Here is a 16,064-nt window from a genome sequence, read left to right as displayed (position 1 = left end):
GAGGAGGAACAGCGGAAAACGGAATGCTGTTAATTTGCAATTAACAATTACATATTTTTTCTTCAAAACAACTATATGTTTTCTTTACACCAGTTGATTCCTCTCATTATTTTGTACGTAAAAGTATTAAGGTAAAATAATCGAAAAATGAATATTTTACAAGATATTTTACGGTTTATGTAAAATTAAGAAATTATTTCAAGCCTCATAACTCAAAAAGTACTTAACGAAAAGGTACTTAATTATAGTGTTTTGGAAAGCTCTCGAGATAAGCTACAAGAATATGTAATGACAAATAGTAGGTTCCATTTAAGAAATTGAAGGTGACCTTCATGTGACCTTCAAATAACTCTTCAAGGTCAAACCAATGATACCATCTTATGGCCCCCTCGAAACCAAACAACTTTTGTCTGAAACATTTTTCTCTCCCGGGCTTGGTTTTCGAGTTATTCTCCATTAAAGGTTAAAATGGTCCACCCTGTATATACACTCGTCAACAAAATTATCGCATAGGTAATTTCATGTCAAATCTTCGCATAACTTCAAATAAGTATAATTCCGTCAAAAATGGTCGTATTTGAAAATATTTTTTTTAATTTTCAAGCTTAAAGCCTCTATTTTGAAAATCATTTGTCAGATTTAGAATTTATCCTCCCCCCCTCTCGTCATCTCCTCAAAAGTAAGGACGTGTTACGTCTCCAAAGAATTGCATACTTTGACGCATTCCACGGGGTGGAATAAATTTTTTTCGCAAATTTCATGATAATCATCGTAAAATATGGACTTTTATGTGTGAATTAAAAAAAAATTTTTTTGTATGATTTTTTTTCGCAGAGTTATGACATATCAAAGTTACCTATACATTTTTGTTCATTTACCGCCAGCATTAGCATTACCCGATGCGCACCACGAGGAGGTTGCTGGTCGGATTTGGCGCATCGTGTGTGTGCGTGTGTGTGTGTGTGTGTGTGTGACAGCAGAGATAAGGACCCGGTTCGTCACTCCCGTAGCATTTTTTTACTCCAAACACACACACACAGCAGAGAGGGTTTGGAGTCAAAAAATGCTACGGGAGTGAGTAGGGTCCTTATCTCTGCTGTCAGACACACACACACACACACACACGCACGCACACACACACACACACACGCACACACGATGCGCCAAATCCGACCAGCAACCTCCTCGTGGTGCACATCGGGTAATGCTAATGCTGACGGTAAATAAACAAAAATGTATAGGTAACTTTGATATGTCGTAACTCCGCGAAAAAAAATCGTACAAAAAAATTTTTTTTTTTAATTCACACATGAAAGTCCATATTTTACGATGATTATCATGAAATTTGCGAAAAAAGTTTATTCCACCTCGTGGAATGCGTCAAAGTATGCAATTTTTTGGAGACATAACGCGTCCTTACTTTTGAGAAGATGACGAGAGGGGGAGGATAAATTCTAAATCTGACAAATGATTTTCAAAATAGAGGCTTTAAGCTTGAAAATGAAAAAAAATTTTTCAAATACGATCATTTTTGACGGAGTTATACTTATTTAAAGTTATGCGAAAATTTGACATGAAATTACCTATGCGATAATTTTGTTGACGAGTGTATACAGGGTGAGCCATTTTAATTAACGCACGCAATTATTTCGGAAACAAAGCATTTTAGAGAAAAATGTTTCAGACAAAAGTTTTATGGTTTCAAGGGGGCCATAAGATGGTATCATTGGTTTGACCTTGAAGAGTTATTTGAAGGTCACATGAAGGTCACCTTCAATTTCTTAAACGGAACCTACTATTTGTCATTGCATATTCTTGTAGCTTATCTCGAGAGCTTTCCAAAACACTATAATTAAGTACCTTTTCGTTAAGTACTTTTTGAGTTATGAGGCTTGAAATAATTTCTTAATTTTACATAAACCGTAAAATATCTTGTAAAATATTCATTTTTCGATTATCTTATCTTAATACTTTTATGTACAAAATAATGAAAGGAATCAATTGGTGTAAAGAAAACACATAGTTGTTTTTAAGAAAAAATATGGAATTGTTAATTGCAAATTATATATTTTTTCTTCAAAACAACTATGTGTTTTCTTTACACCTGTTGATTCCTCTCATTATTTTGTACGTAAAAGTATTAAGGTAAGATAATCGAAAAATGAATATTTTACAAGATATTTTACGGTTTATATAAAATTAAGAAATTATTTCAAGCCTCATAACTCAAAAAGTACTTAACGAAAATGTACTTAATTATAGTGTTTTGGAAAGCTCTCGAGATAAGCTACAAGAATATGCAATGACAAATAGTAGGTTCCATTTAAGAAATTGAAGGTGACCTTCATGTGACCTTCAAATAACTCTTCAAGGTCAAACCAATGATACCATCTTATGGCCCCCTCGAAACCATAAAACTTTTGCCTGAAACATTTTTCTCTAAAATGCTTTGTTTCCGAAATAATTGCGTGCGTTAATTAAAATGGCTCACCCTGTATAATGTATAAAAAATATATAATTTTTATATTAAAATTTTATAAAAAATTTTATATAAAAAATTTATATAATAATTTTATATAAAATTATTATATAATTTATATAAAAATTTATATAATAATTTTTATATTAAAATATATAAAATTATATAAAATAATAAAATATATAAAAATATATAATTTTTATATTAAAATTTTATAAAAAATTTTATATAAAAAATTTTATAAAAATAAGAATATATGAAATTTATAAAATATTTATAAGAAATATTTATAAAAAATTTATAAGAATATATGAAATTTATAAAATTTTCGAATTCTTCGAAGATTCGACTCTTCGAAGTTGTCAAAAGTAATAGCTCTAGTATATATCTTGTCCTTCGATTAGATTTTAGAACAAAATTTGTTCAGGTGTCTATTTGTCGTTAGTTTCTTACTAAAGTTTCGAATTTTTGTGAGATTTATCTGGTTATTGTTGATTAGATTTGTCAATTTATTGATAATTTAGATTTCGTTATTGATCCTTTTTTAGCGACGTTTGTTCAGGTGTTTGTGATAAAATTTATATCATCGATTTCCTATCTCTCATATGTTCGAAAATAGATTATAGAGTTTACAGATATTTCCTGAATTTTCTCATGACGGATATTTGTGGATTATTAGGCCCAAGATAAAAATATTTTAACATTGGCTGCGTTCAGCAGGAAAAGCTGCTTTGCAACTGTTGTAAAATTCGTGAATCTGATTGGTGTATGCTCTTAGATTCAGTCAAAATTAAGAAGTTGTCAATAAAATCAATAAAATTGATTATTCTTCCGTCGGAAGAAAATAAATTAAATTTACTTTCATCACTCCATAGTACCTTAGACCACTCAATTGATGTCCAATTTTGATGAGCTTTAGCAAACGTTATTCGGGCCTTTTTGTTCTTTTTAGAAATTAGAGGTTTTTTACTGGGCCGTCGAGCTATTAAACATTGTTCTTTGAGACGTCGTTTTATGGTAGAAACATGTACATTTACTCCATAATTTTCATGTAAATCTTTAGCAATAGCTGTGGCAGATTTTTGAGGATCTGCTATAGACTGTCTTTTAATTAATTTATCTTCCCGAATAGTTGTTTTTCGTGGACGTACCGACCTACTCTTGTTGTATACTTCACCTCCGTCTTTATAGCGACGATTCCAACACTTACAAGTTGTCGTGATATGCCAAAATCACGAGAAACACTTGATTGTGTACGTCCTTCATTCAGCACGAATGACAGCCTCCCTCATTTCCACAGAATATTCTTTTCTCTTCGGCATAATATTTCTAACATTTAAATCAATTTCAAAACATTAATACAATCTTTTTTTAGATTTAATGCTCTCAAAAATATTTTTCAAAATACTTACGATCCAAGCGAATAATGAAAACGAAAAATAAAAAGTAATAACTGTTGATAATTCGGATTTATTTGTGACTTGTACATGCGTCTCTTACCAGACGTCGTAAGTGACTGACAACTTTGTTTATCATATTGACCATTAGTTGTGCGCGTTCCGAAAACTGTTTGTCAAAATACTTATGAGCGCAACGTATATATGTATATATATATATATATATATATATACATACAATATATACCTCAATTTGGAAATATTCATTGTTTTCTTTACAGTTTTCATCATCTTTCGACTGTTTGCTGCACTATAGATTATCTATGTCTACAATACATATCATGCTTTATTATAACTTATTTGTTAATACTAACAAAGAAATTAATATAAATTATTGATTTTTATTTTTAAATTCTTGTCCTAAAAAGAGTAATTTTTCAAGTAAAATTATTTTATAGTACGTACTTGACATATGATCACTGTCAAATTTATTTTGTAAACCTTCAACTGATGGTTGAATAATACTTTTTACTCTTTCAGCGATTGGATCATCAATGATATTGATCTTTCCACCACTTATACAAATTACCAAATTAATGACGTGTGTACAGTTTATATTGATATTTTTATATTACATTAATTTTTATATTACATTATATTACATTATTTAACATGTATATTAATATTTAATATTGTTTTATATGTATATTAAATAAAATCAATTAATATTTAATAAAATATTATAATAATATGTACCTGTTTTAAAAACTTCATTACGGACTTCAGCGTAATATTTTCTAGTTTTCTTCTTCAAATTATCCCAACAATTCTTTAAACTTGTAATATCTCGATGTCCTGAGATGGAATTGCTATTAAATTCATTTGTGATATTTTTCCAACAAGTATCTTTATCTTTGAGACTAACATTGTCCGTTTTTTTATTTTCTATAATGTTTTTTTCGCGTTCTATTATTTTTATTAATTTTATTTTCTCTAAATTTGAAAAATTTTGTTGTCTCTTCTTTTGATTTAACTGATTGTTTGCCATTCTGTATATCACAACTTCTTTAAGATACTTGCAAATCCGTGGCTGTCAACACGTACACATAACCTGTACAAAATCTCAGCATGTTTAAATCTTCCCGGTCTTCATTTATCAGTAACCAATCACAATTTATGTTCGACAAGAAACAGAGTTTCTTCGTATAGACTATAGGTTTAGCCAAACTGTCGTTAAAAACATGATATGGATCGCAATACAAGTTTAACCGTAGCGTTAAATATAACGTGCGTTCAACTAAGCTCGGTTTAAACTCGATTTTGTGGAACCGGGCCTAAAATGTTGTAATGACATGTTGTTCAGAAATATTTCATTAACATTCCAATTGTAACTTTGTATCTGAAATATTTCAGAAATTACCTGCATCATGTTTTTATAATATTGCATTTGCAATATTTCTGAAATCTTTCAGAAAGTTAAAAAAATTTGCTAAAAAATGTTTTATATTTGTATGTTTCTGTAATATTGCATATTTAAAATGTGCTCTTTGCCGCTACGCGGTATTACATCAAACTTAACTAATTCATATTCAATTTTTCATCATGAAAAGTATATAAAGGACTAATACTAACATAAGATTCAAAATATGTTTCTTTTTTATAATCAGTTTAATTTTTGATAAACTGACTTAATTTAAAATAATTTGTTTAATAATCTGGATTCCTTGTTGGGATTCAGAATATTAAACAGATTATTTGGAATTAAGTCAGTTTATCAGAAATTAAATTGATAAATGAGAAATGTAGAGCACGTGTTTTTGGTTAGAGTGAGAAATAAGACTAAGTTTGATACACTCCTTTGTGAAATACAAGTTTTATTATTAAACTTAAGTAAACTTATAATTGATAGTATATAAACTTTAGTCTTTGGTAATTCTTTGGCTTTTTATGTTACACTTTTAATATTTTAGCGACAAGCACGCGTCTGTGCGCGGGAAGAGACAAAAAAAGAGAGAGAAGCGTAACGGCAACGCCAGCTAGATACTGTTACCAACCTCATAACCAAAAAAAAACTGTCGTTACAAAAATTTTTACATATATCCAACACTTCCCCTTAAAAATTTAAAAGAAAATTAAAAGCCGAACGAGATACAAACTTATGAAAATGAACCTAATGACTCTATGCATTTATAATGCTTATTTAAGGGTAGTGCCTTAGTAAGAATATCAGCGATCATCTCTGCGCTGCACAAATAGTCCAATCTTATTAGATGATTCTTTAAGGCCTCACGCACAAAATGATGCCTGACATCAATATGTTTCGTTCTCCCATGATAAACTGGATTCCTTGCTAGCCCTTGTGCGCTGGCACTATCATTATAGATTGTTACTGTAGAAAGCTTCTTTAATCCGATCTCTGTCAAAAATCTCTGTAGGTAGATGGCCTTCTTAGTAGCTTCTGTTAGACTCATATACTCTGCTTCAGTGGAAGAGAGTGCAACAGTCCGCTGTTTTCTCGACTCCCATGTAATTGGAGCATGACTGAGAAAGAAAACAAATCCTGTATATGAATGTCGATCATTTATACAGTTACCCCAATCAGAATCCACATAGCCCTTGAGATTTTCTTGATTTGGCCTGTATATCAATGACATCTCCAGTGTTCCTTTGAGGTATCGTAAGACCTTCTTTGCTGCAGTCCAATGTTCTGGCCCATAATAATTTGAACTGACTTAAGTAACTTACTGCATAGGCATATACAGGGTGTCAGGGAAATTTTGACCCACACGAAGTGAGGAGGTAGATTGGCTCAAATTAAGAAGGAAGGACTTGTACTGTTTTGTGATATTCGCAATAATTAACGAAAAATTAAATAAAAAATATCGGCCAATCTGCGTGAGTAGAAGCGCGCGGTGACGAGAGTCGTCTCACTGTAATCTTATACTAGGCGCGCGGCGAAGCGATGGGCGGATCGCTCTCCGAGACATGATGGTGGCATGCGATATATCGCAATACCGCGCCGAAAAATGACCCGTCCTTTTAGTGGCGAGAATGATGCGCTATCATTTCCACACCACCTTGCGGTAGATAGCATGGTGCGCTTTTTTTATAGTGGTTTCCCCCATAGGTCTATTCCACTCTCAATTTAAATATTTGTGAAAATTGTTCAAAATGACGTTACTGTATGCTGAATGTATCGTAAATGTAAAAAATTGATGATGACAGTACCTTCACAAAAATTGATCCGTGGTTGAAAATCCCTCAATAAAATGTGTTGCACACGTTGGTAATGATACGAGCGTAATCCGTTACACGTAAAGCGTGATGTACCGCGTATCGCGAAAAACCAAATTCATGTGCCACACGACGCACGCTAGTTCCAGGATTTTCATAAAATGCTTCAAGAATCCTTTCTTCATCTCGTACACGAAGATGCACTGCTGGACCGGTTATCATGCGAGTGGAAGCGTACGTGTGAGCTCGGCGCCTACGCATTATGATTACACTCGCATGTTCGCTCAGCTGTAATTGCATGCTGCTGGCGTATGCACTCTGGCAACAGCCTTCGAGAGCTGAGATAGTTTTAGTAAAAATCATGTGTTCGCATAGTAAATTAACAGTGAAAATGAAGTGTACTCTGCAGGAATATACGGATATGATTGTGGCATACGGGCTAGCGGGAGAAAATACTTATCGCGCGGCCGCAATTTACGTGGAATGATTTCCTGGGCGAAAACCAAGTGGACGTTTTTACGTGTTGTGCAATAATTATGTGAAACTGGGTGTCGTGCATAATATCGGGATAACTGGTCCAGCAGTGCGTCTTCGTGTACGAGATGAAGAAAGGATTCTGGAAGCATTTTATGAAAATCCTGGAACTAGCGTGCGTCATGTGACACACGAATTTGGTTTTTCGCGATACGCAGTACATCACGCTTTACGTGTAATGGATTACGTCCGTATCATTACCAACGTGTGTAACACATTTTATCGAGGGATTTTCAACCACGGATCAATTTTTGTGAAGGTACTGTCATCATCAATTTTTTACATTTACGATACATTCAGCGTACAGTAACGGCATTTTAAACAATTTTCACAAATATTTAAATTGAGAGTGGAATAGGCCTATGGGGGAAACCACTATAAAAAAAGCGCACCATGCTATCTACCGCAAGGTGGTGTGGAAATGATAGCGCATCATTTTCTCGCCACTAAAAGGACGGGTCATTTTTAGGCGCGGTATTACGATATATCGCACGCCACCATCATGTCTCGGAGAGCGATCCGCCCATCGCTTCGCCGCGCGCCTAGTATAAGATTACAGTGGGACGATTCTCGTCGCCGCGCGCTTCTACTCACGCAGATTGGCCGATATTCTTTATTTAATTTTTCGTTAATTATTGCGAATATCACAATACAGTACAAGTCCTTCCTTCTTAATTTGAGCCAATCTACCTCCTCACTTCGTGTGGGTCAAAATTTCCCTGACACCCTGTATAAGTATTAAAATAATGTCTTCTCCTTGACCTTTATAATATACACAGGGGTCTACACTTGATGGTAGTGCTCCATATTTTCTTAGCTCCTTATCAAATTTTGTATGCCATTCACGATCGGCCTGCTTTAAACCATATAAGGCTTTTTGGAGTTTACATACCTTATCTCCTGACTTTAATTCTTTTAGCATATTAAGAGCCTTCCTCTTGATGTGACTTCCTTTTTCTTCATTGTCGATTAACTTTTGTAAGATATTATCTAATCGTTCTAGAACCTCCATATAGATATCTTCCGTGATGGGGCTATTTAAGAATGCTGTTGTAACGTCACACTGATGAATATGCATTTATTATGCGCTGCAATGGCTACTAAAAATCTTACTGAACTTAGTCTTGCGACAGGTATAAAGGTTTCATTGAAGTCCATCCCGGGCTTTTGACTAAATCCACGTGCAATGATTCTTGCTTTACGCCTTTCTATGCGTCCATCCGGTTGACATTTGTTGGTTAAAACCATACGACTTCTAACAATGTTTTTGTCGTTTGGTCTGTCAACTAGCCTCCAGGCATCATTTTTTATAATAGACCTTAACTCTGTTGCCACGGCGGAATACCATTCATCGACGTCCGGTCCTTTTATTGCTTTCTTTATAGAGACTTCTGCAAGCATTCCTGATTCCTCGGGTACAATCGTATCATAACTCTTCTTTGGTCGTCCTCTTGTTCCTGTTCTGACGATCTTTGGTCGGCCTGGACCTCTTCTTAAAGAAATATCCTCTTGATCTATGGATTCATCATCCTCTTCACAGTCCTCTTCTATCATGGTTTCCGAATTATTTACGTCGTATTGCTCTGACATCTCTTTAATCTCAAATGGTATTATGCATTCCGACTGACTTTCCTGAGGATTTCTAAGTTCTGAAATTCTGTAATTATTATAATAAGACTTTTCCAAGAACTTTACATCTCTACTTATACTTATCCTGTCCGTATTTGGATCCAATAGGCGAAAACCTTTTGCGTCATCGGCAATATACATAAATCTTAATTCTTTGGCTTTATTATCCCATTTCTTTCTTAATTCCTTTGGGACGTGTATATATACTCTCGATCCAAAGACAGCTATATTCTTTAAATTCGGTGTCTCATTGTACCATCTCTTTAATAGAGTAGTACCTGTTGCCTTAGTTGAAATACGGTTCTGTAGATAATTTGCTGTATTGATATAGCCCAGTAAAATTAGACTTTGACTTCATAAAAATTAGGACCAAGCTGAATTTTTGTGGAGACCTTTATTTTAATGTTCTAATGAAATCCTGAAAAGTACCCTTAATTTTATCCATGGGTTTTTTTATAGGGGATGAAAGAGGGTAAGTTTTAATTTTTTGCCATTATCTCGAAAACTGTCAATTTTTCGAGAAAAACATTTATTAAAATTATAGATCATAAAATTCTCTACAAAAAAGGCCATTATACTTTTTTTCGTACAACCGATCGTTTTTGAGTAAAACGTGCGGTAAGGTTGCAATGTCTGTAGTTCGTAAAAAAACACGTACTTTTTTCCACACCACCGCGGGGGTAGAGTACTGGGCGCGTTTTGTTTTTTATGTGGTGTCCCTAGTAGGCCTAATCCACATTGAAATGTGCTAGAAAAAAATTGTTTTTTATTTAGTCTCTTCCTCTACATCTATTTCCTTTGGAGCTTCCTCATCTTCCTCAGTGATTTCCTCAATATGTTCTTCATCTATTGTTTCTTCCACTTCTTATATTAAACAAGTCATTGGATCTATATCGTCGTAAACATCCATATCGCTTTCTGTTACTTTAGTCTCGACGTTTAAACAAGATTGTCCACGGCAGTGCCCGCATACCGCAGAACAGCGAAGACCTATTTTTCTACAGCTACAGCTCGCGCTACAGCCTTTAGTGCAGAATATAATATTTAGTAATAGATCAGAAGCCGGTGGCAAAAGGGTTTGAATAGGTTCCAAACTATTGTTGACAATCATCCACCCCCATTCTTCTGAATTTAGATCATTATTAAGCCATTTTTGGACTTGCAAATACACTCTAAATAAATGTTGTTGTGATGCATAAAATGTGAGCGGTAGATTTGATAATTTTACGGGCTTATTTAGTCTGATTGCCTTTACAAATGAATAATATCTGTGAGAATCAATAGATTTTTCCTTCTGTGGAGCGTTGCACATGGCCAGAAGTAAGCGAATCCCATTTTCAGTTATTGTTTCTCGTGAACTTTGTGGCACTTTAAAAACCTCAGCACAATCCTGTAAGTCCTTGCGATTTTGGAACAACTTAATAACCTTTTTTTTCCAATCTGAAATAGCGCAGATGTAGTATCACATCCGCTGATAGCATGGATCAATAAAATGTGACTTTTACTGTTTTTAAAATTGTCAAAATTTTTGGATGAGTATACTTTTGTTTCAGCTTTCCCTTTCCCTGGTTTTAAATAATAAATTTCTTGATCAGGTGAAGTTCTTGCAATTAAAAGAATCAATAAATCAACATCCTCGTCAACGACTATTGTTTTAATATTAGGATGATAGTGCTCCAATGCAGTTTTTATGATGAGAACATCAGCGTCATCTTGGGCTTGTTTGACAGTGAACAGTTTTCGACGGTAGAACAGGTATCGTATAACACGACGGACTCACAAGTAAGTTCAAAGTTATGGTTTTCACGATCACATTTATTAATATCACAATGCTATTTACAACTTACTTTCTAATAACTTATTGTCTTTATTTTCTACACCACGATGGAAATTGAGCGCGCCAAGGACTCGCAAGCAACCGCGTGCTCGGAGTTTTGATTATTGCAGATACAGGTTCGACCCTCAGAAGAAAATCTCAACTGCGTGCGAATGTCGCCGCTCACCCTCTTTTATTGGTCCGTCTTTCCAGAGAACTCGGAGCGGAAATCGCCTGTCATCCGACAGAGCGATGCGCGACTCCGAATTCTCTGGAAGGCGGATTCACTGGTTCGGCGAATCGTGCTTCGGAATTCTTGGAAGACGCGCGTGTGGGCGGTGGAGATTGGCCGCCTCCCCCCACGTGCCGCGTATCGATTGAGGATTTTTCGCGCATCGTTATCGCGCCCGCGCGACAGACATCAGCGGCAGCGTGATTGTGGGTCAAACTACTTGACCCGCCGCGCCATTGTTGAATGCGAGTCATTTGCTCTCCAACAGACAGAGATGTTAGCAGCCTCCAATTTTTGCGCTAACGTAGAAATAAATCTACTTTTGTTTTTTTCGTTTCTGAGAAATTTATCTTGTTTTATAAGGACATTCATGAACGCAAATTCAAACAGAACATCTGTAGATCCAGGAAATTGTGAATATCGACGACGTTGCTCCATTGATTTTATACTTTTTTCAGTGTTATCGTAACCGTCAAAAACTACAATAACATTGGCTCCGAAATGCTTCAATACATAATGAATATATTGGTCACAGATATTATCGAAAGTAGCATCTTTGTTCCACACAACACGATGAATAAAAACCCGCCATCAATTATAAATATGTCATTTGTAGTATTAGGTTCAATAACAATAGGATTGAAACAATCATAAAAGGTTGATTTAGTTGTTTTCCTCATTCCTACGTCATCAAAAAGAGCCAATGGGTATGGGGCTAGTTCATATTGGAGAAATTGTTCAAGTTGGTCTTCAAATTTTTTTGTCACACTGATGCGTTGAAAGAGTAATAGTGGATCAATTACCACTCTAGTATTGTGAACTTTAACAGAACTGGTCACAGTTAAAAGAGGAAGAACTTTGTCTGCACGTTTAATTTGATTTTATCAAATTTTTCTCCAATTATTTTTTGCATGGAATTTAGACCAACTTCATAAGCATTGAAGCAATTAATTTTCTCATCGCCGACAATACCAGTAGCTATAGATATTATCTGTGGAATCTGTGGAAAGGGATCATGACTTGAAAACCATTCTATTATTTTTTGAACATCAGCATCATCTCGTTTGATACGAGAATCTCGCGCATCAACATGCTGATCTGCAATGTCCAATGAAATATTGCAAAGTTTTTCAATGGCTTCACATACAGCATTGGTCGCATGCATACCGTATACCCATTTGCTAAGTACATTTTCTTGAGTGCTTCTTCCTCTTGCTACACCTCCGTCTGTTTTAATGGACTTCATCAAAGACTGTTCAATAATCATATCAGTCCAAGTACCGCTACTGAATTTATTAGTACGGTGAATAGTAAAGAAACCGTTTATAAATTTCTCAAAAGCATTTTCTTCCATATTTTTTTTTTAATGCAACATATCCTGAAGATATAGGTGCGCAGATTTAGCGTTAAGAAAGTGTCCAGATGCATGAAAATATGATAGCATTTTTTTAATGGAACTTAAATGTGCTGCCCAATTGGCCATTCTTTCAGATCTAATAAATTCTTTGGCAATTGAAGCCATCCTTAAATATTGCATCCACAATCTTGTAGTAGGACCTCTTTGTTCATACAACCGTAATTTTTCATGAAATTTGTTTGATAATTCCTTCACGTCATCATCTGAATTTTCTATGTCTTCGTATGTTATTATGTTGCTAGCGACTTCAGTTATGAGTTTCCTAAGATGATTTTGAGTGTCAGTATCTACGTCCATATCATTAAGTATAATTGCAGACAAAGCCTGATGAAGTAGAGTATGTCCTCTAATTACTCTAGCATAAGCGTGTCCATTTAACATTTTTTCAACTGAATTTGGTACATAAATGATGCTCAAAACTTCTTTTAAACCGCTTCCTTCCATTATATACCCGATTGATCCAAGGAACGACATTATCAAATGGAAGCCACCGAGTCTCACTATTATTTTAGAAAAATCAGAGGTTTCGGGTGAAGATGTTAATATTTCTCGCGCTTTAATATATAAAGGTTGGTCAAATGTAATAACATATGTGTTGTGACCATGTTTTTTATCATTTTCAAGAGCACAGTGTAAAGCAGTATAAATAGTATTATAATTACTTGCAGGTTGGGGTGAATAAAGGTAGAAACAAGATTCGTGATTGTGAAAAATCCTGATTATTTTTTGTCAGAGACTGAATATATCCATTCCAACCAGGTACCTGAGATTGATTATCCCACTTTCCAAAGAGCCATAATACATCAATTTTTCGAAGCATACAGGCTGTTGTTTCCTCATGGCAGTCGAATCTTTGAACTGTAATTTTATTTAATCCTGCTGAATTATAATTTTCATAAACCTGAATAGGAACGTGAGCTTTTAATGCAAGGTCATGAGCACTTGACATTGTTGTCTGTTTCTTAATTGGTTGTTCTGGTACGATCGCTTCAGATGGAGTAATCATTTTAATTACTCCCATGATATGTACCGTATTGTGACCATCAATGGTGTATACATTAATATCGACATTGTCAGCAGCAAATTGAACGAAAGAACCAGTTTCTGGTGGTAAAATAAAAGGCTGAGGATGATAAACTATCGAAACTTCGTACTTCGCTGTATCGGAATATGAAGCTGCTACACCTAAACTTGACAACACATCTAAAATACGTCGAGATCCAAATCGTCGATGTAAAAACGTCGACAAACCCAATTGCAATCGAGACATAAATGTTCTCGGTCTAGCTGCAGCTACTATAGCATGAGAAATGGAGGTGCATTTTAATTTAAATGGTTCTAATTTGCCTTTTCGATTTTTTAATATTACTTGCTCCAAAAACAATTGTAAACTGTGTGGTACGTCATTGTCTAAATTATTAAACATTTCATTCATTGGGGGATATTCACTATTATATTTTATTAAAGATCGAATGTCTTCACGAATTATTGCTGCAGTAGATTCTATTATTTTAAGCCGTTCTTCCTGTTCATTACAATTTTTATTTTTTTCCAAGCTCTTAAATTGACATCATATACCGTATCTATGAAACAGACAATAGTCAAAGAGCTGCTTTTAGTTGATATTGTGGTTAAATCAATCTCTTTATTTTGTCACAAATTTATTACATAAGCTTACTCTGCTAAGGCTAGGGCAGGACTGTCTCGTTCCGCCTCGCTCCCTCAATATATATGTTTCGGCCGTGCTTTGTTGATGAGCAGCGTCTCGCGGTGCGACTTTGACAACCGATCTGAGGAGAGCCACGAGCCGCTCTGCGCGATAAGAGATCCTCGCGAGGATCTCACCGAAAGGAATCGGTATCTTTGATCCCTACAGTTCGTCCATCCTGACGATTGACCGTCCCGGTCATAGTTGAGGCGTATAATATAATGCTAGATAATAATATAAACAGTTATGTATATGTATATATTTTCTTAAGATATTAAAGTATGATTATTATAATGTATTAAATATAGTTAATCGTGTGTCCAGTGTCTCATATGATCGGCGGATATTACACCATTATATGGTATTTGCGTAACTTGAGAGCCTGGAACGTCAGTTACAACATATCGGTCGTTGTCTAAAACTTTACGTACAATATATGGTCCCTTATATTTTGGGATAAGTTTCTTGTTTATTCCGACGGTAGTGTCTACGTTCGCTATCATTACGTAATCGTTAATGTTATAGGTGTTGGCCTTTTTACGCGTGTTATCATAATATTTTTCGTTTATAGCTTGGATTTTTGATATTTCGAATGAAGCTACTTCTCGTAGTTTTTCCAGATTTCTCTCATTCGTTTGATTATTTAAATATAAGCGTAAGGTATCATTTATTTGTCCTAACTGATCTAAGCCGAATAATAGTTTACTAGGAGTAGTTCCGATCGATCTGCAAATTGTATTATTAATTGCGAATTCGGCTAAGTCGACTACTTGATCCCATTTTTTAGATGAGTCGCTCGTTTTTGCAAGCATGGGTGTTAACATTCGATGTAATCTTTCTATTTGTCCGTTTGCACGCGGAGTACCAACAGCTATTAAAGTGTGTTTAATTGATTCTTCTTTCATAAAATTTTTAAATTCGGCCGAGGTGAAAGCGCTGCCACGGTCGCTTACAAGACAGTGTGGTTTACTATAACAACGAAAATATTCTTTTAAATGCTTTATGGCTTCGCTTGACGTTGTAGATTTACACGGATAGAGTCGTGAAAATTTCGTAAACCCGTCTATGATGGATAATATGTGTTTGTGACCTTTACTTGTTTTATCAAGGGGTCCATAATGATCTATGTGATAAGTTTGAAACGGTAGATTCCCCTTTGGAATGCTGTGTAAATATCCTTCTGGTTTCCCACTAGATCCAGAGAATTCAATACATTTTAGACAATTTTTTATATAATTTTTCACTTTTTCTTGTATTCTAGGGAACCAGTATACTTTTGTAATATTTGCAATTACTTTTTTAACGCCTACATGACCGAGATCGTCGTGGCAAGTACGAATAACATTGTTTTCCATCGTTTCCGGGACGTAAAACAATAGTTTATGTTTATTTATTTTTCTATAAACAAGTCCATCTCTTAACTCGTATAATTTATTCTCGCTCTTTTCTAGTTTGTCTCGAATTTTGCAAATTTCCTGATCCTGTTCTTGTTTTAACGAAAGTACTTGTTCAAAAGTATTGCCTTCTAGAATTAAAACGCTATTGCATCTACTGAGCGCGTCGACATGTCCCATGCGTTTGCCTGGTCGGTGTATTATTTCATAATCGTATTGTAGGA

General features: G+C 34.7%; 1 protein-coding gene across 1 annotated transcript; it reads right to left on the bottom strand.

Annotated features, from left to right (window-relative positions):
• Positions 1–14,612: 14,612 nt before the first annotated feature.
• LOC145960365 (uncharacterized) lies at positions 14,613–15,660 on the bottom strand. Its single transcript, XM_083079758.1, has one exon. The coding sequence runs from the start codon at positions 15,349–15,351 to the stop codon at positions 14,755–14,757; it is 597 nt and encodes a 198-aa protein (XP_082935884.1). The 5' UTR covers positions 15,352–15,660; the 3' UTR covers positions 14,613–14,754.
• Positions 15,661–16,064: the final 404 nt, after the last annotated feature.

The sequence above is a fragment of the Camponotus vicinus genome, unplaced genomic scaffold, assembly GCF_025532165.1.
Source record: "Camponotus vicinus isolate PSW18456_S1 unplaced genomic scaffold, iyCamVici1.0 SCAF_10, whole genome shotgun sequence".
Taxonomy (NCBI): Eukaryota; Metazoa; Arthropoda; class Insecta; order Hymenoptera; family Formicidae; genus Camponotus; species Camponotus vicinus.
The sequence above is the reverse complement of the archived record's forward strand: the minus strand, read 5'-3'. Positions and strand labels throughout refer to the sequence as shown.

What these genes read in the sequence shown, in the direction of transcription:
- LOC145960365 (XM_083079758.1), bottom strand. Translation starts at nt 15,351, where the DNA reads ATGAAAGAAGAATCAATTAAACACACTTTAATAGCTGTTGGTACTCCG.